At 43.5% G+C, this 26060-nt stretch overlaps 1 protein-coding gene across 7 annotated transcripts in view; it reads right to left on the bottom strand.

The window, feature by feature from the left end:
• The window catches only part of tenm4 (teneurin transmembrane protein 4), a 147404-nt gene that overhangs the window by 38220 nt on the left and 83124 nt on the right, over window positions 1-26060 (bottom strand). For 5 of the 7 annotated variants that reach the window (XM_068584297.1, XM_068584304.1, XM_068584302.1 and 2 more), the window contains 9 exons: window positions 21890-21991; window positions 20989-21183; window positions 19258-19458; window positions 15411-15596; window positions 12997-13023; window positions 10240-10386; window positions 9060-9276; window positions 4245-4364; window positions 303-564 (listed from right to left, as the gene is read on the bottom strand). In XM_068584297.1, coding sequence (XP_068440398.1) covers window positions 303-564; window positions 4245-4364; window positions 9060-9276; window positions 10240-10386; window positions 12997-13023; window positions 15411-15596; window positions 19258-19458; window positions 20989-21183; window positions 21890-21991 — 1457 coding nt within the window. The remainder of the gene's footprint in view (window positions 1-302; window positions 565-4244; window positions 4365-9059; window positions 9277-10239; window positions 10387-12996; window positions 13024-15410; window positions 15597-19257; window positions 19459-20988; window positions 21184-21889; window positions 21992-26060) is intronic. The other 2 variants (XM_068584301.1, XM_068584305.1) reach the window with 1 other exon arrangement.

Here is a 26060-nt window from a genome sequence, read left to right as displayed (position 1 = left end):
TCGAGGAGTCCACAACCCAGGAGAAATTAAAAATGTCCGGGCTGTTTTCTGTGCGCGAGGTAATCATCATCGCTCTGCGGCGAGGCAGTACAATGCACGTTGTAAATCGCCAGAGTTCCCCGGACCAATTACACCAGAGAGATAAAATCACCGCACTGCCACGGGCCAGAGTTACTATTACATTTGTGCTTGATGAACAGTCTTCAGGGCCGCCTCCAGATGTGGGGCATGATTCATTCGGGAGGAGAGTCCCATGTAGATCACAACCTGCGCCACAGTGACAAGGAGCGGGGAGTGGTCACCTGGATTTCGGGTACGACGGTGCGCCGTTCAGAGCACGAGCCGGCGAAGGCGGTGAGCGGCGCCGGGGACACAACGGGCCCGGGCCGGTGGAAGCTGCTGAGGTCGCAGCTGGGGATGTCGTTCTCCTCGTGCCTCATCACGATGGTATCCATGACAAAGAAGCGTCCCCATGGCAACCAGAGAGTGTGCTCCTGGGTGATGAACGGGGAGCGCTCAAAGTGCAGGGCTATGGCGATGCCCCCGTTGGTCACCAAGTCAAAGCTGGAACACAGAGGCGCACAATGTCAGTTGTTATTTTTCAAATGAAATAGTGTGAAAATCTCCATTAGCAATGCATGTAATCTGTTGTGTGTTGAGGATTAAACCATGCAACAATTTACTGTGAATATAATGACTATTTTCTAATTAAGTGTTGTTATAACAGATCAAATGGTAATACATTCCACATTTTATAGAATGAAGGCTGTGAAGAAAGAATGGCGTTTCCCCATTTAGCATTATCTTTCAGGCACACACAGGCTGAAAATACAAAAGGATGATTAATCACAACATTCAAAGCACATATCTTAATTACTGTCTTAAGCTGGAGAATTTATTTGATGGATGAAAAACAGTAGATGCCTGCTGTAAATTCAGGCATGACTCTTTCACCGATAGCGTGTGTGATGCACTGCTCCTGCACTTATATTTATTTATATGTGTGTGTGTGTGTGAGGAGAGAGAGAGCGAGAGAGAGAGAGAGAGAGAGAGAGAGAGAGAGAGAAAGAGAGAGAGAGAGAATATGTGCTGCAGGATGGTGGCATCCGCCACTACTCTATCGATCCCTAAGATGAAGGCTGTCCACTCGAACGTCAAACTAAAAGCCCTGCAATGCAATTCCATCTGCTGTTGCATTTAAGGGCCCATGCCTCTGGTCTGACCTGAGCAGGTCTCAGTAAACTGCTGCACTCCGATTTAATCAAGTCTGACTGGTGCATGGTGACAGCAGCGTGCCTGCACCTGCACTGGGTTTCTGCAGTTCTTGTCACTTCTCTCTAAGAGATAATTAGTACCCGGTCAACAACAGGCCCATGGGGAAGCATCTTTATTCAAATTACAGGTCCAAACAGTGGCCTCTCGATACGAGGAAACGTCCCTCTTGGTTTAAACCGCTGTGAATAATCTGCTCAGTTTAACTTCCCTTAAAGGCTAAACATTTGATTGGCAGTGGAGATAAACAAAAGTTTGTTCCCGCTCTTGGTATTTTGCCCTTGGCTGGGTGTGAGCTTGTCCAGTGGTGCCGAGGCTGCAGAGCCGATGGGGGCTGATAGTCGTACCCTTGTGGTGCCGCGATCCGTCAGCCGCCGTACAGTCTGCGTGACGCCTGGCAGGGCTAAGGCTACGAGCTCTCTAAACACTTCTGGACAGATACCCATGGGCAGCGCAGCCAATCGATGCAGGGATTCGCCTGGCTGTTATCAATCATGACAACAGCCTTAAGCCATGTGACAAAACATATTAAACTACCTACAGCAGCCTTGGTTGCTTAAGGCCTCAGGGAATGCATCAGCCTCAAAGAGTTAACCCTGCCAAAGAACTTAGCATGCCTCATACAAATTATAAGTAATAATGTATACTTATAATAAAGTGGATGATTTCTACTTGAGAGCATGATAATTGGGAAATTAGTAAATCAAGGGCACACACACACATTTAATAATAGAGAATAAGAACTGTATAGTGTAGTTGCTTAGGTGATAAGTGAGGTCCCTTTATGTAGATCTGAAGTGAGAGCAAGTACACAAGCTTCAGTTCCCCACCAGTTATAATTTGATTATAATCATGGTTAATACCATATAAAAACATAGTACCATAGTCCACTTTGACATGGCTGACGTGTGTTTACAGAAGAAGAAAACAAATCAACCACCAAAAACATTTCAAAAAAATTGAAATAACAGTAAATATAATGCTTCTTATATATAATTATAAGTACGTTAATAAGTACGTTTGAGATGTGACCATTATACAGTTTCATCTTGGGACATTCTGATGGATCTTTTCCAAACACAAGTAGTATACAAGTTATAAAATGCACACTGGATTTCCCATATCTTTATGGTGGCTCCTATAGAGGTCATCTGAAGCACGTAATAATGTAATTAGCTGGAGTCCTTGTCAGCATTCTGCTCATTATTGGAGAAAAGCATAAAAGGTCTCAATGCTCAGCCAGTCAGAAAATGGCTACACAGCTGTACAGAAACTAAACTAACCTCTTTTGTTTAGGCCAGAAAACTTTTCAAGATAGTGGAAAAGGTAATTTAAAACCTAAGCCCTTGGACAATAAAGAACACATCATAAAAATGAGTTGAGACAGCTTTCCCATTTCTAAATGGCTGAACAGGTGCATTTCTGATTTCACGCTGCACTGAGCCAGTTTACAGTGATTGCAGGGGAGTTGCAGGAGACTGGGCATGTTTACAGGGGAACCCGGGAGATGGAGTAGTGTTTACACGTATGCTGGGAGAGAGGAGTATAGAGCAGTGCAAAGGAAAAATGGAGCGATGCATAAGAAAAATGGGACATGCATAAATGGGAAAAGGGATAGAGATGAGGATAACCAGTGTAGTGGAAAGGACATGAGACCTGGGCTCAAGGAAAGTACAGGCCATAAGTGAAAGAGTGTTGCCCAGAGAGGAAAGGCTTAAGGGCGGGGAGGGATTAGAGGCCGAGTAGCGCAAGGTGAGGTGGAGCAGATGAAATGAGTGAGGAAGGTTAGGATGATGAGGTGGAGATTGGAGATTTTTGTAAAACTGGGAATAAAAAAGAGGAGTGACAAGAAGACGGAAGAAATGAGGGGATGCAAGAATGATCCAGATCAAACCTGCGGCAAAGATGTGGGCCTTTAGAGTGCCGGTGACTGATAACTGTGTCAGGAGGAAGTGGGGCTCGGAGAGCAAACACCAATTCATGCTGTGCTGTGATAGAGAGGCTTGGTTTGCCACTAGACCTTACGAGCACTGACTACTATGAGAGATACCGAGGGATTGGAGGCTGCGAGAGTGTGCAATCTGATGCAAATAAAAAAATGTTGAGAGCAGAACACAACATTCTAGAGACAATGTTACCCAAAGTTTTCTTTCAATACAAGAAAGTAAGAGAAGAAACACATGGAGCTAGTAACTCTACTGGTGCCAAAGCAGCCGGCACCGAGTCGCTCAGTCTTTTTGCACTTTCATGATAATGATACATCAAGAAGCTGCACAATGAGCTTACTGATAAGGTTTCCTTCTGTCTTGCAGAAACAGAAAATATGTGGATTTGTCAGAGGAAGATAGCAGTAACAATCATTTGTTTGCATTCCTATCTAGACATAGATTTAAAACAACCACACAACTAATTAAAGTTAGATTTATTTTGTCACCCATGACAAAAGCATTACAACAAATGTAGCTGCAACAAGGGCAGAGACAGATGCAAAGCACATTAATTGCAAGTCTGATTGAGTGAGACAAAACTTAAATGTCTCACTTAATTCTGTAAATCTTCCATTGTCAAAAAAGTAATGTCCATCTGCACCATGTTTCATGGCCCCAGCGAGCTGCTTTGTATTGGCATATTTTATTCTTCCTCCTTCCTGCTGCTACTGAAGCATAACTTATGAGTGTACCAGAAGGGCTTTGTTTGATTTCTCTGGGAATTGAGCCGAGAACTCCAAAATTGGACCAAATGAAAGCACAAAGCAGATCAATAGCGGAACAGTTTGCTGTGGCAACTGTGTTTTTGTTTTTTTCTCCTCCGCCTCCATCATTAGAATTCAGCCCAACTTAACCACGTTATTTGACAATTATATACATTTCGTTTTCACATCTCTGTACAGAATATTTAGGCAGCGGTTGGTGGCATTTGCATGGCGCCCCGTAGTTTGGTGCGTGTGTGTCAATTGGGACGAGAGCTCTTACCTTCCATCCTGCCGGGTGATTGTGTAACCATAGGACGGGTTGTTGATGAAACTTATGTTGACGCCAACTAGCGGTGTGCCATCCGAGGTTACTACTTGTCCACGAATAACACAAGCATGGCTGCATGGGAGAGGAAAAGGTCAAAGCAGTTACAAACATGGAATACTTTGAAGATATTCACCCCCAAAAAAACCCATACAGTAAGAATTTATGTTTCCAGAAAGAAATACTGTACACAATAAAAAACAAATAGCCAAAATAGAAAGAACAACCTATTGCCTCCTAGGATGTCTCTAGATTAATGAGATAAGGAGGCTTTGCTTTGCTTTTGCTCTAATTAAAAAACAAAAAAACTGAGGATTTATCTTTTTTATTGCAGAATGCAAGAGAGGAAACTAATAGGACTGCAGATTGCGAGACTTGCTTGGCTGGTTATCAAGACCTTGACAGATTTCCAGACTGACACCAGGTCTCCAGTAGCTGCATAAATTAGATCTGATCATCAGTCCCCACCGATCAATAGTGGGAAGTCATCCAAATTCACCTCCTAATCTTACTGAACTGATGAGTTGAGACCTTGCTGTTTCACGTCCCCCCCCCCCCATCTTGCCCATGTCATTAGCAAGCCCCAGCTCATGGTCAGCCATCGTTTCTGTGGTCGTTCGCAAAAAGATTGGTCCCCTAACAAATGCCTTATTGCCACTTCTTCATTAGACCACGGCTATTTTTAATACATTTGGGTCTTAAACACTGCCACGTACTGGAAACAATTAACACTAGTGTGTTAGTAGCTGCCCTCAACATGTCCTTACCAGAGGCAAGATCATTCACCCCACACATTCCTGGTCCCCAGAAACCCAGTTTTATGTTAATTAGGCCATGTCTCCTTCAGAAGACCTTGGCTGCCCACCACTGCACTGTAAACAAGCAAGGAGCTACTGTTCTGAGTCCTTGGGCTCGTACCCAAAGATCTATCTGTAATTCTATTTACATACAATTACTACTAAAGTTAGCGCGGCGCGGGCCGAGCCGTCTACGATTAATCATTCATGCCAACAGTTTATTTTAGAGTCTTGTTTGAAGAGGCAATCATCCACATTTCCTTCAGACAGAGCTGGGAAAGTAGAACTATCTCCTTCCTGCCTCTGTGAGCCACATGGGGAGATGATTCTTTGCTGTCAAGACAAATGATTTAAATATTGACATCAAATAGAAGGGAAAGAGCAGCAAAGGAAGCGTGAAGCATTTGCCGCAGAAACTTCCCCTCCGTACGAGATTTCTCTCGTCCAAAAGGATTCACAAAGTCAAAAGGGACCTTCGCAATATCTCCAACCTCCAGTTAGTCATACATCATCCGCAGAGGGCGACACGAGGACATGTTGTGAAAAATGAACGCGGCAAGAAATCATCTCTAGTTTATGTGTTTTTTTTCTTCTTTTTTTTAAAGCAGAAGTATTATGGATAACAACACTTAGTCTCGTCAGCTCTTGCCATTGATGTCGTGGAAGTTATGTTGACGCATCACTCTGAAACTGCCTGACTACCTTTTTGACACGAGGAGCTCGCACCGTTCAAACAAGACGTCCTGAACTAATTCGCCGACCGATGTCTCACAGGAAAACATTCCTGTTATTTTGAGTTTGCTGTTCGATATGTTTTCTTTTGGGATGACACGAATGATACTTTCAGCTAACAATTTTGTTCTATCAATTTACCACAAATTGCCGGTTTCAGCTCAGGTTGGTGTGTACAAAACAAAATACTTTTAAGCAAACTGAACAACCTTTGGTGAGGGAAAAAAATGTCAAAGATAATAAGTGTCAAAGACACACAGCAGTCGCACGGTATAAAGTTGCCACAGAATTGGAAAATCACCGCTTTTTGTAATCGTGTAATTGTGAGGAAACTACACGGCTCAGTGGTATTTTAGACAAAAGAAATAAATGCACGCCGGCACAGCAAATAAATGGCAACAAAAACATAATTACCTATGCAAATTACTTGATTATAGGGTAAACCCTGATGCAAATATATGCCCTCTCTTTCCCTGCCCGTGTTACCCAGAATACTGAAGAGCGGACAATGAGGAGACGTCAATATACATTTTTTTGCTCTCCAAATATATGATGCTGCTAAAAGAGATAGAGCACACGGGGGAGAAAAACAAACAAGAGATTTTCTGACACTAAAGGCCTAATGCTAATAAAAGAGTTATACATAAAATGAATAAAACGCAAGCCAGTAAAAGAAACAAATGACTTCTGCCTTGCTATTATAAACCAGCTATCAATCTTTGCTTAAATTGTTCCATGGTCAAAGACCTTGTTTACTATTCGAGTCAGTATCCACTCTCTTGTATTGTGTGTCATGGTGGAGAGTCAAGACCCTTTTACGCAGTGGCAGATGCTTTATTCAGTGGCACCTTTGCAGCTTTTTCGTGGTGGGAAACATCATAAATAGCACTCTGACATGTCTACTAGCATGAGGAAGCGGTTAATGGATCAATGAAGAGATGATCAGGTGACCAGGGCAGGCGTATCGGGATGATGCTAAGACTGTGCCTGTAAGGCTCATCAGAGGCCCCGAGCCCCTGTCACAACCGCTCATATCTGTCAGTGGGTGGGGAATGAATACCAGGCATGAATAATAGATTATCACTGATATTTTTAGGTGAGCTAAGGCCTCCAATCTTGCAGCTCATCTCTGGATTCTTGATTTTACTTATTTATGGGCTGCATCGTCTGCTGAGAGAGAGAGACAGGAGTATTACTCAACCCCTCTTCCTCTGTCCAGTGGAGAACAGCGAAATGTTGAGTGGTTCTCCAAAAGGCCACAGAAAACGTCAATGAGGAATAATGTCATAAAGTGTGTCTTATGGGCTTTTCTCAAGTATTCGGCCGACACTTTTGCTCAATTGCTTAAAAAACAAGCAGAGTTGGAGTTTGATGATGGTTGATGTTATGAATGAATGTCGGAAATGTCTCTGGCTTTTATTGTGAAAGGTAAGAACAGAAGGAGTGGATCTACTATGCGCTGCGTTTGTCAAGGTTGAAATAAGTAATTTGGACAAAGGAGCCTCCATGTTGGTGTTTTATAATCCTAACAAAAATAGCCGCGATTCAACCCGTCCAGCACAATGTGATTGGCTGAAGTATTTATTACAGATATTAAAGATGAATTCACCTCTTTTTCCAGGAAAAAAAATCTATTCGGAAATTAAACGTTCTGTGTGAAAGGACTCATGACAAAATAACAGTAAAACATTTATGTATAATTATGTGTGAATTTATCACACAAAGGAAACGCAACCTGTGTGACAAGGCCTTAAGAAATGAAAGATTCATGTGCTGAATACTGACAGTGTAGAGATATAAACATGTTTTTTTGTACAGAATTAGAGAGGCGAACAGCATATTATTCCAAAATTTCAACGAGCACCCGATGCTAGAACATGTCGTGTTGCAAATTATACTAATGGAAATGATCCTGCTTGAGCAGAAACACTTTTGAAATTGTTTTTTTTCCTTCAACACCAAAGTAACAGCTCTGCTGGACTAAAAATAGTAATGTCTGAAACTACAACCTTCTGCCATCACTTTGAAAAGAAGCAAAAAAAAACCTCAAATAACAACTCCACGCTTTGAAGTTTGTTTGATTCGTCTGTTGTTTTTGACACCATTTTATAATATTTTATCACTGGGGACAAAATTTGAAAATATTCACAACATATTTTATTCTCAATTTATTTTGTTTTGACTGTTGGGTGTTTGTTTCACAGAAGTATAATGCACCAGGATGAGAGAGATCCATAAGCAAGTGGGATGCAAATAAGGTGACACAGCCTCACAAGCGATTAAAGATGAAAAGATACAGAGACAAAGGAAAAGAGAGGCAGGGGATTCTTATGGGACTTTGACAGCCATCCTGCCTGATATGAATGCGCCTCAGATTCCATGGCTGCGGTGTCGCGGGCTCTGCCTTTGGGAGTGGGCATCAGATGGATTACAGTAAAAGTAATCACAATACATGAATATGAGATGCCTTCCATGCATTGGAATGATCCCTGCTTTTTGCCACATTCTGTTTGTCCATCATCATCCGTTCATCATCCTTCTAGTTATGCACGCATCCGGTCCCTGCCCATTTCAGCCTCCGCAGCATATAGTACCTAGAGCTCTGCTTTGCACAGATATTTTGGTTTGGGTAAAAAAATAAATATTGTCCATATTGGATAACCCGGACCACCCTCTCCACCTATTGCAGGGACAGCGGAGCACTTTCTCCAACACATTCATCCAGCCCCGCTGTCACAAGGACCGCTACAGGAAAACATTCCTGCCCACTGCTATAAATTGAGATTCAGTTTATTTTTTGTATAGCCCAAAATCACAAATCAAAATTTGGCGGTCCGGAAAGACTAAAGACTAAGTAATATGGAAGCAATTAAGGTGGAGGGTCCTAAGGAGCATCCAAGAAAAGTTCCTGGAGTGGATGCTCCAGATAAAAACGAGGAGGAATTAAAAGTCAAAAACAAAAGTGATCGATGAGGAGAAACTCACCTGCAGGCAGCGTCGATAGTGTTTGTGTCATGACTCTCTTTGCCAGAAGGGGGAGACAAAAGTGCTTCATAGCAGCTTTAAATCCACCAATGACTAATTTAACTGACTCAACTGAATGAGTATGAGCGCACAAGAGATTGATGCATGAGAAATGAATGACAATGCAACAAATTCAATTTGATTTGGACTCTCTTAGCCGGGTCACAGAAAGCTGCACCGCGTGGTGTCTGCTGAGAGTAATGCGCAAATCACTTACTTTCCGTCGAAGGGGTTGGCTCCGGGGATGATGTGGGTGCTGTCTCTGCCCACCAGGAAGTACACGCGGTCAAAGAAAGTCTGCAGGTTGCTCTGTGCAGAGGACATCTGTGTCTCCTGGATGATGTCCAGGGGGTCCGGGGAGCCGACGCACAGAGAGGTGGTGTGACAGGTTGACTGCAGACAGCAGTCTGGATCCATGCAGTCCACCAGGCCATCTGACAAGGTCAAACAAGACACACACACACACACACACACACACACACACACACACACACACACACACACACACTTTGATTAAACACAACTGCCTGGACACGCACTTGGCAAAAGAAATATATATATATATATATATATATATATATATATATATATATATATATATATATATATATATATATATATATATATATATATATATATATATATATATATATATATGAGCCACTGGGAACATCCTGGAGAACATTTGAACACAGCCACAATTGCTTTGGATCTCTGTCTGTAATTTGGATGAAATAAAACTGCTCAGAAAGAGCTGCTGTGCAATGCACTTTTCTCTCCTAAAGTGGGTCATTGGACTCGCTACCCTTTGCTTTCAGGGGCCTATCTGGCCAGATGGGTGATAAAAATAAACCCTGCTGTCAGGAGTCAGTCAAATCCCCAGCAGCACCCCTTCTTTGCCAGTCAGAGCCCTGTAGTCCTTGCAAAGTTATAGGGGTTGGGGGGAAGCGGACAAACAGCCCCTGCATAAATAAGGGATGCTATCGCGTAGCTCAAGCCCAGAATGAGGTCTGGAAGAAAGGAAGTCACGTCTTCCAATTGGCCTCGAGAGTGGTGCAGCCCCCTGGCTGGCTCTGTGTGTGTGCCTGGCTCTGCTCGGGGCTAGTTAGCGGGCAGAGCGGGGGCTTCCTCATGAGGCCAGCCCATGCTCAGAGGCCTCAAGGCAGCAATGCTGTTTTTTAATAAAAGCCTGTTGTCCAGGCCCGGAAGCTATTCCTCATCCTCACCTGCATAAGAGAACAACTGAGCCTGGAAAGCAGAACGCAGGTATTCTCAAGCACAAAGGGGGCTCATTCTGTAGTCAAATCGTGTCTAGTTAAGAGTCCCTGTGGAAGCTTGGCCGGTGTCAGAAGACATTGGTGTGTGTGTGTGTGTGTGTGTGTTGTTTGGAATTGTACCTCCATCGTTGTCCTTGACATCACTGCAGGCCGTTTCCATAGAGGTGTCACAGCCAGTGCCCCTCCAGCCCAGCTGGCACACACAGTACCAGCCATTGTTACCCAGAGTGCACCTACCATTTCCATTGCACAACCCAGGACAGCCCTCTGTGGAACAAAATGTGACAAAAGACAGAGGTGAGCACAGAATATGAAATACAGCACGTTAAGGTTTAGGGTGGCGGATAAATACTGTGTATTGTTTGTCCACAAACACCAACGATAAAACAATGTGGGCCTGCTGATGACGATGGTGTGTTGCCTTTTATCTCTCTGACGCAAGTCACGTCAAGATTTTTAAATGTGTGCGGCTGACTGTAATGACTCTTGGCTGAAGTTGATTAATTCAATACACCTTTTGTGAAGATTCTAATATCCCTTTGCAGTAAAGTCAGATAAGAAGGATCTTCTAAATCAATATTCACTCATTACTACAATAGATTGGTCTCCTATATCTGCACTACCACAGCTGGATAATGAGAGCAGTGGTGTATGTGCTGGCATTCCTGCACATAATTGGATCCGTTTTTATGTGACTTTTGAATGTGACCATCATAATGATCATATCATTGCTACTCCTGATTGAGCGGCAACAAGCGGCATTAGTTATTGGAAAAAAATAAGGGGGAAAAAAAGAAGCATAGCTGTATATTATATGATTTGCTCTCTTTTTTGAATCAATAATCAACAACATTATGCCTTCAGAGAGTGTGTGTTCGGTCATTAGGAGGAGCAGAAGATACAGGCGTATAAGGCTGCACGCAGTAATATTTAGCAGATGAGGACTTTACGTGCACTGTGTTCCCGGCCATGTGACCCCAGGGGAGCTAACGGCAGACTGGTGCAGACCGACAGGTGAAACATTCCCCTGGTTCTCTCTGGATGGGTCCTCACAAGGGCATAAATCACAGGATTATCTCACCCATTCTCGGGCTGGTTGGCCTTTATCTGGTACCTTTTGATTCGGATCCCCTCTCTGAGGGAGAGGGTAACGTTTCAAGATATGAAACGCACACGTCTGTCACAGTTTGTGTTGTTAGCGAGCTGCCTCGGTATAGAGAGAATGCTAAGCTGACCCATTTTATCAACTAGAGAGGATGAGGCGGCTGTCTCGGCGCTCTTACATCACACAGGGAGAATAGGAGTGGGAGCGTGAGGGAGCAAGGAAGGAAGAGAGACGAGTGTGGCGAGAGAGAGAAATGTATAAAAGGGAGAAATAACAGATGTAGGAAGAAACAGTGATGAGAAGGAAATATGGAGAAGTGTTTAGAAAGCTAAAGGGCAGAAGCAGTAGAATAGATGGCTGTTGTAGATCACATGGTTAGCTGAGGAATGCTTCGGTTCGCATCTTGGACGTTGCAATAAATAGCAAGGACAGCATAACGACATGAGTCATAATACGGCCATGGATCAATGAACAATCCACATCTATGCCTTATAAATGATGATTTAAAAGAAATGAAGAGCTGGACTAAATTCAATTTTATGGGAACAACAAAGTATTGCCAAATAATATCTGTGACCTTTCTGTAATTCCTTTTTGTTCTTCCATTATAGAACGCCACTATATAATATTTTTTAGTTTAATATTGAAACATAATGAAGCTTTTAGGCATGCTCACTCGTGGAATATGGCAATCTGAAGTTGTGCTCTCTCATTGATACTTTACACTTACACTACGGAGCAGAATCATGGGAGCTGAAGGGCTCCTTTTATTCCACGTTTAAAGAAAAACAAATAAAAGGAGCAACCGAGATGCAGACTGCGAACAATGGGGATCAACTGTGGAGCATTCAAAATGGTAAGAACAATAAATAATCCCGTCTCAATTTTCTTCTCGTTTCCCTGAAGAAAAGGGACTCACAGTCGAAGGCTAATGCCATTAGAGGCTGTCTTGCCTCCGAGACACGTTTGGACATTAGCCGTCCTTTTATTGAGCGAATGGACAAAACAACTCCGGTTGGACCAGTGGAGACGGATGATTAGTAAGCTCCGAATGTTCATCACAAGGATAAATAAAGATCCGCTCTCTGCTGGCACTAGCTCAACTTAATTGGCAGCCCGTTCAGAGTGGAGCCCCCTGCAGAGCCGTGCCCGAGCCCGCCTGAAACAGCTCCAAACGTGAGGCTGCGAGTGTTCGAAAGGACTCCTCTGGCAGCCGCTCTCGTGCCAGGTGGTCCATTACCAAGGACACAGTGAGAGCGGGAGAGGGTGCTGGAGGCAGAGAGGCAGGGTTGCTGCAGAGCCTCCACCCCCTGCTTGCCCTGCACCAACCAGACCATGAACTCTTTTAATTAGAGAGGATGCGGCCTCAGCACCTATCAGGCCCTGCTCACAGCTGCACACTCATCCATAATGCATGGCGCAGGTTATAAAGCCCCATTCCCGACACCAAACCCCCCCCCCCCCACTCCTCTCAACCTCCAGCGAGGATGCAAGGCCGCACACAAACCGGATATCCAACACACGGAGAGAACTTAACTCACCAGGTGTGTGAAAGTGCTAAGTGGAGATTCACGCGTGACAATATGGCAAAAAAAAAGTTGATGGGAGGTGGGGATCTTTCGAATGAGTTGTTTGGAGGTGCGTAGTGTTTGCATATGTCGATGTCGGGGGGGAAGAGCATGGTGTGTGTGTGTGTGTGTTCATGATTCGTTAATGCTGGCTGGAGTTACGATGGCAGGAGGGCAAAAGAGAAGGAAGGAGGAATGTCATACCTTTCACTACCTTATCCAGATAGTGAGCTTGGGAGATAAAAGACAGGACATATAAAGGGAGGTTTGAACAGTGCCACTTCCATGACAAGACAGCAAGGCAAGGTGTTAGTTTACATTACAAAAGGTAAATAAAAAATAAAAAAAGGGAATGTGCAGTCAAGAAGCAAAACTATGCATTACAAGCAACACAACAGCGGGATGGAGAGGGGAAAAAAAGACAGGGGGGTTGTCGAGCACAGGAGTGTGAGAGAATTAAAGAAAGAGTAAGAGAGAGCAAAAAATAAGTGATATCTTCAGAACGAACATTTCAATCTTTCACCATTTATCAGCTGCCAGGATCGGCAGGATATCTCAGGGGAGTATTTCAAAAGCAACGTGATTGATGCACATATTACCGCCCTCAAATCGCTCAAGCAATATCGCACAGGAGGCCAGGATGTTTCAACAAAAAGGAGTGTTTCATCTCGAGAAAAAAAAAAACACCTCAGGCGATGAGGTCACCGGGGGCTCGGGCATTGTCAATCGGACTGCCCGCGCTCCACAGCATGGGGCTCTAGGGCCAATGCAGAGCTCTCAATAATGAAAATTGATTCAAATTGAGCTTTTTGGCTTCTTAATGGGTGACACTGAGGAATATTCTTGTTGAGGTAGCTGGGATCTCAATGTGGCACTTATAAAAGGCCCATCAATAATGTAAGCCCAGCGTATAAAACATTCACAGACTGAGTCAAGGCTCTGTACTCAAGCAGTTCTGCCCCGAGATATGCATGAGAATACTGTGAGAGAAAAATGATCTTTCTATTTTAATTTTGAATCATACTTTCACCTATGAGACTGGCCTTCTCAACTTTTGTCCCATCTCCCTGGTGACTTTTATGTGTGGGAGTAGGACATTTCTATTCAATGAAAGGCTGTGGCAGAGAAGAAAGAGATCGCTATTGTCTTCTCACTTCCTCTCTGATGCTTGAGCGGCTGGATCATAGAAGGATAACGATTGAGCGACCATGTCAGTTGGCAACTGTGTAGTTTAACCTAAAGAATTGGACTATATTTGATATGATTGCCACATATTGTGTTATATAAAAGCACTAACTATAACATTAATATAGTGGAGTAGAATCAATGAATAAAGACATGAATTGGACACACTCAAGTAAAGTACCAATGTCTCAAAATTGTACTTAAGTTTAATACTTGAGTGTAAACATTCATTTACTTTTCAACAATAAAACGAAGCAATAAAAATGAAATATAAAACTAAATATCCAAGAGAAGAGAAGAGAAGATAAGAGAATGGATGGCACACAAGGGACGAATGGTAAAGTCACAGGCTTGCAAAGCAGACATCACATGTCCTCTGGATGGTTTAGAGGAGGTTTGACAGCCCTGACATCAAATATCATGCAGTTTAGTACATTAAAACACTCGTCTTATTGAGCTCTAGTTACACTTCAACAGGGAATCTGTCAAACTTCAGAACATCCATCAGCTTAACTCAACGATATCTCTGTGCGTCTTTCTGGCAGCGGGCATTTCAAACAGATGAGTGAGGTTACAAATAGTGGTGAACTACTGCTTACTCGCTGTGTCTGTTGCTAATATTAACACAATACTGCAGTCACTAGTTCTATAGGAGAAGTGAATGCTCAAAATGAGGAACCCTCTTCAGGAAGTACAAAATAACAAACAGCAGAAAAATACATTTTCAATAGAAAGTGAGAGTACATGTGGCAAAGATCAGTTGGCTCCTTTTTTTTTACCTCTTTACTATTCTCTCTGTAAAGAATTTTATCAAAAAATGAAATGAGCCAACATTATCAACCCTTGAACCAGTGCTGGCATACTCCACTAAAGGATTATGAAATCCACTACAAAACACTAAATGACTTTTCTCTGCAACATAAAGAAAACTTAGTTAAAAAACGTTTCCTGGGTTGAAGTGAGCCAATGCTTTAAAGATAGGCCTTAACATGCAGTAGAGGTTTTGACAAACCTAACTTCTGCAAGTGTGATCACTGAGGAACAATTGTTAGTGTAAACTCAGAGCACAACGTGGTAGTTGATTTGCTCACAATGGTCCACATATCAGCATTTTGAAAAAAATAGCAAATGGAAAGGGATAAAAGAAAGAGATGAGGAAAAGGATGAGTAAAAATGAAAGGACACCTTAGCACATTCCCACATTAAAATGCATGAAGCAAGCCTCAGATCCTTGAGTAAACCTGTTCATGCTCTACCGAGTTGCACAAATTCAATTAAGCATGCTTTTCCCCCTCTTCTCCAACTGGACCCTTCCCCTCACTCCCACTGCTTCATACCCACGCAGAAAGACAGACAGCGCCTTTGTTGCCCCCCCCACCCCCTCAAACACACACAGAGTCCCCCACCAAAACCAAAACCTCTTCCCCTCCTACCGATAGTGCAGTGTTCTCCGTTCCACCCTGGACTGCATTCGCATTTGCCGTCCCGGCAAGTGCCGTGTTCGTTGCAGCGAGGGTGACACGCCCTCTGGTCACACCCGGTGCCCATCCAGCCGTCGTCACAGCGGCAGGTGCCCGACACACAAATGCCATGGCCACCACAGTCCGCTGCACAAATCTCTGTGGGAGACAGGGACATAGAAAAAGACAAAAAGAGAGAGAGAGAGAGAGAGAGAGAGTGGGGGATGACAGACAGAAAAGAAGGAGGGGGTGAGTGTGGGGGGTTGACGGGACAAGGCAACAAGGGTGAAGAAAAAGACAAATATAGGAGTTATTGTCAAGGAAAGGCAGCCACGCTCCACTACCTTGTCTGATGGCAGCTGAAAAGAAATTCCTGCACCTCATAAGGGGGAATCCTTTTTGACAATACAAATCTAATAAGTCCATTAAATAGAGAAGACATGGATCGTGGCAGCCTTTGCAGACTTATTCTTCTCCTTGCCTGTTCTTCTCTTTGTAAATTCAACCTCTTTCCGACACAGAGGGGGTGAAGAGGACAAAAAAGAATACAGCTGGCACTTCTTGTAGGAATGAAAACAATATCAGCGCTGCCATTTTGATTAAACTGTAAACTTACTATGTTTTTGTTGTACATGCTGACTTCATAGCTTTGATGCATTACTATAAACTGAAGGGAGGAGGTACAACTACACTGAATTATTCAAGGCATTTTCAGGGCATGATTTAAGGCATAAGATGCCAATATGCTGTTTTTACCTGAGTGCAGTGCGCCAGGGGAAGAAGTACATTTGCAGAATGAAGGCGACTGAGAGACAGAGACACAGAAAAGCTCGGCTGACGCTTTTGTGCGGCAGCTGAAAGACCTCCCTGACAGGCAGCGATAGAGCCCGGGACATTACCCGCGTCTCTTGAACTCGAGGGAGAGCGTGACAAGACAAAAGCTCACAGAAATTAAACGCTGACATATTTATTATGAATCTCATTGAAATGTTCACCTCTCACAAAACTATTGTGTTTAAAAAAAAAACTGGGCAGCGGCTTAGCAGTATGGGCAACGAGGAACAAAAGGCGCATACTGCTGGCTTATTAGCCACACCAATTCAAATGAGACCATAGGGGACCGAGCAGGAAGTAACTTTTCACAAGTCAATTATTGCCTTTAAAGAGCTGATTTTGTCGTCGCTACAAATTTGATTTGAGTGGTATTTCAGGCCACAATCTACAACATGACATTACCAGCGTGAAAAGCTTAAATAAAGAAAACACTCTCGCCTGCTGATTTCCGTTTAGCACTTTGGGAATCTAAATAAATGCTAATTGTACACCAGACTTTTGACGAAGAGGTACAGTATGCTAGCAGTATTATGACTGCTGAAACATACACAAACAATAACCATTGAACCATAAAAACGTAGAATATCAGAACAGGATTCAGGAACAAGGTGCTGCTCATCACTGATTTTCAAGAAGTGCTTGTGGATGCCTTATGTTGCCTAAAGGTGCTAATGAACATTATGAGCATCTTGAGTGATTTAACTAACGTATGAGTTGAAAAGAAGAAAAAAAAAACATTTGAAAAAAAAAAATCTGAGCCAACCCGTTCCTCCCTCAGATTTATTAGAGCACATCGTGGTCGAAGGAAAACAGACTCAAACTGACCGCGAGACAACTGTTCACTTGGAACAAAGGAGAAACCTTTAACGTGATAAAGATGCAATTACAGCCTGCAGGCAAACCCTCATTATCCGTGGCCAGAGGAGTCAACAGTGAGAAATACCCCCATCCCCATGATGGCCGTTACCATTTGCACTGAGGGGCCGTGTAAACAAACTTTCCTCTGGGTGTGAAAATGGCAAAAACGGCATAAAAACACACATATTAAAGGACATAAAACCTCAGGCATTGTTTTATGGCTTGTAACAGCATTACTTCCAACTGTGCACACCCAGGTTGTACAGTGCCAAATCCTCGTGAGGAAATGAGTTTGTGACTTAAAAGTATTACGGGGGTAGGGGGAATTAAAGAATCTTGAAAGATATATTGAAAGCTTTCCATCTTTTCCTTCCCCCCGACTGTAAGAAAATGGGCTGCTAGCTGTGCTACCCCACCAACGAGCTTAGTGTTGTATTAGACCACAGAAAGCTGGACAATGAACAGGATAAAGGCGGATAAAGAGCCAACTCATCGTCATTTACAGAGCACTTTCTCTGGGAGGCAAACTCAGACTAACTGCCCATTTCCCTCGAAATCCCTGGGATTATCCAATAGGTCATTGTGTATGCTTGGAATATAAAGGGATTCCTGGATCTAAGGGACTTCTGGACTGAAGCCGTCGTTTTTAGATATATTTTGTGAGAATACAAATGATGTTGTCTAAATGAAAGCAGCTTACGGCAGCAACTGACTCTGCTTTCAACAAAAACAGAGCTGATGAACTGATTATCAACACGTCAGTCCTGTTCTGACTGAGCTATCGGAAGTATCTGCCAGGGAATAATCATAAAACATTAATACACTCTCACATGAGCGTTTCATGAGTGCAAAACCCTGAAATTCTTCAGCTGGCTACTGTTCAAAGGAGAAAAGAAATCTGGAAGTTGCGCATCTGCCAACAATGAAAGTAAGTGATGTCATATACCTCCATTTGACAACTCTTTAACAATCCACCCCTGAGTTCATTGAGCTTTTGCAGTAAAATATTTCTTTGGTAAATGTGAGCAGGCAGGCAGCCTGTCAAGAGCTGAACCTAGATTGTGCCCGACTTTTTTTTTTTCAGCCTCAGAGCCTCGAGAAGGTTCTTGCTGTAAAACTGTATCTCATACTCAGCCTATTCTGACTACCAAGAGAGAACGTTCCCCGTGGACAAAATGAACACAATTGGAACAATCCTCCGGAGCAGAAAAGAGCTATCATCAGCTGCGAGCCTTGTGCCAACGTGAAGAAAGCCAGAACTCAAGAAAGAGCATTAACTTGCATTAGATCATGCCTCTGACAATATCCCCACTATGCGCTTTTGCCTCTCTTCCCGGGCTGCCAGCTAACTGTGTGGAACTTGAGGATGAAACCATTCGTAAGAGAAATGCATTTGGAGCAAAATCAACCACGATTTGATTTGTTAGCTGTAGACTTCCGACTGATCATTGATGTGAATAATTGGGGCTTTTATGTGAGTCGTCTTCATAATCAGAATTATTTACTTCTGCAAAGAGCCGAGCAATTGTCAAAGTTCAATTGAATCAGGCAGGGAAATAAATTCCGACAAAAGAGACAGGGCGTTTATCGGAGATGAAGTGACAGAGATGTCCGGGTTATTACAATTGTGTTTGCCAGTTGTGAGGTAATACAATACAAGTGCAAATATATATTTTTTTAGATTGTACTGACTGTATTTTAAAAGTCGAGGATCAATAGATGTAAGAGATTACATAAAGGAGAAGTGTATAACTATAAATATAGATATGACTCAGCTTTCTGCCTGACCAGAGTGATACCACTAAAAAACAATCAGCTGTGTTATGTCTTTACTTACACTCAATTCCTAAATAAATGGTGAATTTTTATATGATGCTTTATTTAAATAGGTATAATGACTGTCCATCTTCAAGAAGTTGCTACATTCATAAACACAAGATGATAGCCTTACTGCTGGAAACAGCAAAAAGAAAAGAAAATCTACATAATTACAGTAATTTTGTTGATGCAATATTTTCTGCGAATGCATTTACATTCCTTTTTTTGCCTGGTAATCAGAGCTAATTCAGCACTATTATGTGAAAAGGAATGCTGCCAGTGTGTACACTCATCTGAGGTAGGCACTCACCTGTGGAGCAGTCATGGCCCGTCCAGTTGGGATCGCAGCTGCAGCTCCCGGCGTCTGCCAGGAAGGCTCCGTGTCCAGAGCACTGGTCCATGCAGGACGCCCGGGGGCTCTCACATCCTGGACCGCCCCACCCCACAAAGCAGTGGCACTCTCCCTGGACACACACCCCTCGGCCTGAGCATGTCGGGTCTAGGCAGTCCACTGAAATGGGTTGCAAAGAGACAGTGTCAAGACACACCAGTCACTAGCTGCTTGACTCGTTCGGAGGCGATCTGGCGTCTCTGTTTGGGCCTGACTGGAATGACAACTGCGGTGGGCCGCGGCTCGGCTGCGACAGGATGAATGAACGGAGGGGACTTAAGAGAAAGTGCCGCGGGAAGGCCTACTTTCTCCAACACCGGAGACAAGATTTACAGTCAAAGTAATTCAGTGCAACGGGGGCTTACGCTACGAAAGTACAGGTCGTGCCCACGCTCCTGCAGGTATTGTCCCCATCGACTCTCATAATGAAGATGCCTTAATAGGGGCATGTTTCTTTAAAATGAGAGCCATGAGAATGAGCAGTTCAAAGCTAAATAAAACAAACCCCACATTACCAGAAAACTGGGTGAAGTAAAAAAAAAAAGCCCGGAGCATCAGCCAGACTTCCTAGCTCCACTCTACTTTACAGAATATTTAAAGATCTCTGCGACAGAGGAAGCCTTGCACTTGCTTCCCTCTGCTGCATCTTTGTTTCCTGCACTGTATCTACGTTCAGTACGTCCGTTTAGTTGGTATGCAAATATCAAATTACCATGTGTTTCCATAGCACCCCTTCCTGTGACATCTTGTCAAATGAATGCCTGCTTTGTAAGGCACCAGAGTTGTGAGAGCATACAATAAAAATAACAACATTCTCTCTACCAGACAATAACTGCATGGTACACACAGATGGCAAATGGGCCCCAAGCAGGCGCAATGTCTAGATACTGAGAGCAGCAGGCCCCGCCATGGCAGCTTCCCTTTACCGTGACATAAATGGGTATAAAGGCCGTCATAGTAAGATAAACAGGATCTCTCGCCTCTTAGCAGATGGTTTGGGCACAAGGCACAAAGATCAGAGGCTAACTGACAAGAAACTCTCTCCTGGCAATTAATCATCGTGGCTGAAGGTCGCCCGGAAGAAAGGTAGAAATGTTAAAGGGCCCTCCTCGTCCACATTCCCCTCCACTCCTTATGGCCAACACTCCACCCCAAAATAGAATGGGGGCCTATGGATGTCACAAAGCCCCATTTATCAAACTCCCGGGGTCCATTTTTCATCTTGAAATGAGAGCCTTCAAGAGCTGACAAACACAATGGCTCCTTCAATCTTATCTGGTCAAGCCTTATCCGGCACTGTGAATGTGCAGTTCCAAATGAATTAACATTGTACTTTGCATATGGATTTCAGACAATAAATGGATTGTTCCCATTAACTTAATGCCTTATATCCCTGATTTATACAGGAAAAGTCACCTAGGATGCGTATTGTGATGTGTTACTGCCACAACAGTCTTCCTAAAGGATGCCCCATCTTTATTACAGTATGAGACAGACTGTTAAATAAGCCATACAAACTTAATAGCCGTTCCCATTATGTGTATTCTATTAAAATGTCACACACTAACAGGCTGAGATGGTGGTTACAGCTATTTCATGTAGGACTTTATTCGTTTCGGACAGATTACCATGACTTATCAAAACAATCACCTTCTTCACAGTTTTCCCCCTTGTAGCCCGGGTTGCAGATGCAGGTTCCCACGATGCAGGTCCCATGGCTGCTGCATGTGACGTCGATACACTGATTGGTGGGAACGTCGCACTCAGAGCCCTTCCAGCCGCTGTGACACATGCAGCGACCTTTAAGGTATTGACCATTCCCGCTGCATAGCACTGGACAGGCAGCTTTGAAAAGAGCAGACAGCAAACATCCATTTGAATGGACCCCTCCAACCATAGCTTCAAAGAATAGTGTGTGCAAAAAGCCTCGATTTGACAATGAGCTTCTGACCAAAATGCAAAATGGTTTCCTCTCCAGTGTATGATGTACAGACCAAAATACCGCGCTTTGGCATCCAGTGCAGATGTGACCCAATTCTAACAAAACCAAACTGCAAATATCTCAAATCTACACAATGGCGACTGCGTGTCTGTAGAAAGTAAATGAAAAGAATAAGAAATGCTGCTGATCAACACACGGATAACAGAAGGCAGTGTATGTGTAAAGATGTGACTAAAGCTAATTTTCATTATAACAGGCTAACTGTTTTTTTTAATCAGGTGGAAACTAAACACGACCTTGGTTTTAATAATTGAAAGAATTATTCAATATCAGTGCTTTAATCTAAAGCTGTCCTCCCTTTACAGCCATTCAAAAGTTTCTTTATGCGTGACACAAGACGTCATTAGCAGTGAAACAGGTAAAAATGAATCATCTGGAGTAGAACTGCCTAATTTAATAACAAAGATCTGAAGTACAATAAAAAGTAATTGGAAGATTAAAAATGCTTTGCTCTGGTCACGCTGTGAATATAATTTGGTTGGCACCCTAAAATGTTATGTGTGAATGATGTCGATCAATAAAGTCGTTACGACTGAGGGAGTGACTCACCTCGCCCACAGTCAGGTCCCTTGAATCCTAAAAAGCAGTGGCACGTTCCAGCAATGCAGTCGCCGTTCCCAAAGCAGTTACTGGGACAGTCATCAACGGAATCTGCAAGAGAGCAATCAGGAGCTTTTCTGAGTAATGCGGTTTGAAAAACAATTTTCCTCCCACTCATTTTCTTTGGGCTGATTATTATGCCTTTGCTAATGACAGAGATAAGAACGGAGCTCCAATCCTGTCAACATTTCGGTTTCACTGCAAAACATTCTTGAGTGTCACTTGTGTTGCACCAAAATGGCGGAATTCACTGAAAGAGTAAACATGCTCCGGTCATCTGGGCTTCGATCAGAACGATTCTGAGGAATCGACTGGATATGATATGTGACATGCCTCATTTGAAAAAAACACTAGGGGGCACACACACACACACACACACACACACACACACACACACACACACACACACACACACACACACACACACACACACACACACACACACATATATATGTTCATCTCCCTCTTGTTTTGTGAACATAGCGTACTAGTAGTCAGTAGTGAGTTAAGGTTTTAAATGGCTTTTTGTGGGGCTTTTGACAACAGCTGGGTTTTAACGTGTTCTTTCATTTTATTATCAATTGGGTCTTTGAAAAACAACCTGCCCAACAGTTATAGATACAAAAAAAATATTAATTAACAAAATGAAACTATTTAAGTTGCACTGGAATATACAAAAGGTATCTTGACAGCTTGTCAGAATGTAGTTGGGCTCAAATCAAACAGTGGTGTCCCACCGTGTGCAGAAAGGGGGCATTGTAAAAAATTGTAAGACCAAGTACTGTTTTGTATTTTAACATGTCAATGGGAGAAAAAAATGGTTAGATCTGAAAAAAAGTGGAACATTCAAATTCATTTTTTAACACGAGATGGCCCGCATGTAGAAATTATTTTTGCTGTGATGCCAGAAACACGTGAGCTCTAGTTACCTGCTTATAAAAACATATGTGATACACCTCTCCACCTGCATATGAATACATTACTTTTCCATACAAAACAATGCAATACATTTTCAATTTTGGTTACGCTATATAACTTTTTTGTTTTTCTCTATTGTATCTGCAGCATTAGTTGTGACTGGAGTAACCTTGACTCCAACTTACAGTGTGGCTTATTATTATTACTATTATTATTATTATTATTATTATCTTCCTGTGTTCGAGAGCATTTCTGTGTGAGGCAAACAACACAACACTCTGTCATTTCCTCTATTGATCCTTCTAACATAATCAAATAAATTGGCGAAATTATTACTTCTCCTGCCGTGTTCTGACACTCGCTTTTATTAGAAATCAGAGTGACCACTGAGGCGCTCGACAGCAGCGGGATTCTGAAACATGGCACTCGCTGAATTAAGCCTGAAATGGTCCTGAAAAATATTCAATCTTGTCCGTTGCCTTCAGGCAGCAGAGGCTCTGAGGCAAAACTTACAGAACAAAGAGTCTCTTGTGCTCCACAATGGGCTAGAAATGTGAGCCATGGATACAGCTTCCCTTTACTCTGGAGAGTCAATCATCACTGAGGATGCAACACAAGACCGAGAGAAAAGACAGACTCAGAGAGTGAGACAGAGAGAGAGAGAGAGAGAGAGAGAGAGAGAGAGAGAGAGAGAGAGAGAGAGAGAGAGAGAGAGAGAGAGAGAGAGAGAGAGAGAGAGAGAGAGAGAGAGGCCAGAAATACAGAAGTGCTACTGATGTTTTCTGTGCTGCAGGCTTGCTTTGCCATGTCGGGTTAGTGTGGGGATGCAGGGTAGACTGGCCTCAGGGGTGGCATATCAGCATTTTGGTGGGGTTTTGATGGATTCCACCAAGAACATCTACCTACACTAGGAGGCCCTGGCTTTTTTTGTATTGCTCAGAACTAGTGAAACCAGCGGTGCGTGTTTGGCCATTAAAATTCCTCCCAGAAGTACAATTATGCAGAAGAGATTCTTGGCGTGAATCTTGCAGCTTGTGTATACAGGGACAAAAGAATAAAAAAATTAATAAGCAGGGGTTGTAATTTGACGTTCACCAACCGAGGCAGTGAAAGATCTAAATAATAAATAATCTTACCTTTAACTGCAATCCGCTGACAGCTTAAGGGGGCGTGCATGCTACATTAATGTGCTGCTAATCAAACTCTTTCTTCTTTGCTGTACAACAAACCGTCAAATTCAACACGTTTAATGAAGTGACCGCAAACTGCAGATCTCAAATTCCAAATACCGACGCGGTTTAGCAGACTGTGCACGACCCATGTCTGTTGGCCGTGTTTCCTCTGAGAGCAGCGAGGGAAGGCCATGAATATCTCTTAGCCACATACTCAACATAGGCCAACGCATAAATCATGGATTCAAGCAGAGCTTCATTGAAATTCATTACCCTTTCACATCAGGGGAGCTAACTATTGTGTGAGTCCTCTTCAGTCGGCGAGGGACAGGGTAGCATGCAGTAGGCAGGTTTAATCAGCGCCTTGCCATGCTCTCGGAGGATGCTCAGCACCTTTGAATGATGGGTGGTTGTGCACGGACATAGAGCGAGAGAGAGAGAGAGAGAGAGCCTCTGCTATATATTGAGACAGGATATAGAGTAAGACATTGGTGCAGGCTTTTTGAATCCCTGTATAGGAAGCCCTGTCTGGGTTGAAGCATGTCTGGCACCAGGCAGCGGGGACAAATGGCTTCATGCACCAGAAGGCTGTGATACAAAACATTCAGTGGGACACGTTTCACATTGCCATGGAGCCACAGCCAAGTAATGAGGAGCCAAGGAGCCCAGATTAAAGACAGGGACGCTCCATCCACCCAGATGTATTACGGCTATGGCTGTGTGCAGCAGGCGAACCTTTCATGTTACGCCTGTGAGGAGCACAAGGTGCTGACAATAAGACATGTTGCCCTACCAACACTGTCGGAAATATTATTTTCTGTCAATTTGGTTCAGTTATGAACAATGCTGCTTGTGTCTCTCAGCACGCCTTTTCTAGATATTGTTCACATGTATTTGCGGTGCCGGGGCGTATTATTTGAAGGTCAACTCCATCTCTCCACGGCTCAATACAATTCAGGCAGTTGGTGAGATTCAATTTCTGCTGAAGGGCACTTAACCGGTGACCCATTTTAGAAAGGGCCCCTCTGCCTCCCTCTGAGCTCCTCTGGGCAGATCAGCTCTGATACAAATGAACAGAGGCAGAATTCCAGCTCTGACTAACTCTGCCCCACTCCGTCCTCGTCCAATTCCCCATCTGTTGCACGGAATACCTTATCTGCAGAGGTTGTGTTTTCTGTGCGAACCACAGGAGGCCTTCACGCACACCCAGTCGAGAAGAAACAAGTCAAAGTAAACACGTGGCCCGGACTCCCCCTCCTTGTGTCATATCATATATTAAGTATTGAATTACAGCTGTTGTTGGCACAGTAAGTGTGTGTATGTGAGTGTGTGTGGGAGGGCTGGGGTAGGAGGCGTCTTTTGCCTGTCTCCACTTGGTGTTACATTGGTGTTGAGGACAGCTTCTCATCGATCCGCTGCCTGGCACAGCCCCTGTCACAGATGGACTCTGGCCCGGGAGCTTTTAATTAAAGAGCATGTGAGAACGGCTCCCAGCTGCCATCCCTGTGAAAGTCGACACCTCGGGCCCTCTCACACCTTGCTTGATGCGGCGGTGCCAATCAACGGCGCTTTAGGGAGAACAAAGAGGAGCGTACTAAACGAAATCACCTTCGTGAGAGAAGGGCGCGTATCTGAAACACGGCCACCTACAACACACGGTGAGGCGGAGGAGAGAGATGTCTTCCATACTTTGATATATGGAAAGTAGATGGAAATTGGAGCAAATCGTGATCAAAAACGGCACTAGCAGGAGGGTACAATCATACTTTGAATTGTATGCAAATGAATCCCAGAAGCTGGACCCCTGATTCGCTCGGGAGACACTCAAGCTAATGAGGATATTATGATCTCTCAATGCCCTACTCAGGGGCATGGCAGGATAGCACGGATGTCCTGATTTTTGTCATATTCAACTCCACCTTGATTAACCTTCACTTTCCTTGGCTATTAAAATCCGCCAAAAAATGCCTCTGACTCATACCCCAAGTTTGGGCTGTTTGCTGTGGAGTGCTGCTCGTTGGTATTATAGG

The sequence above is a fragment of the Clinocottus analis genome, unplaced genomic scaffold, assembly GCF_023055335.1.
Source record: "Clinocottus analis isolate CAN_PGR_092001 unplaced genomic scaffold, fCliAna1.0.p SCAF_2, whole genome shotgun sequence".
In the NCBI taxonomy this organism is placed as follows: Eukaryota; Metazoa; Chordata; class Actinopteri; order Perciformes; family Cottidae; genus Clinocottus; species Clinocottus analis.
Note: the sequence above shows the minus strand (reverse complement) of the source record. Positions and strands in the feature narration are given on the sequence as shown.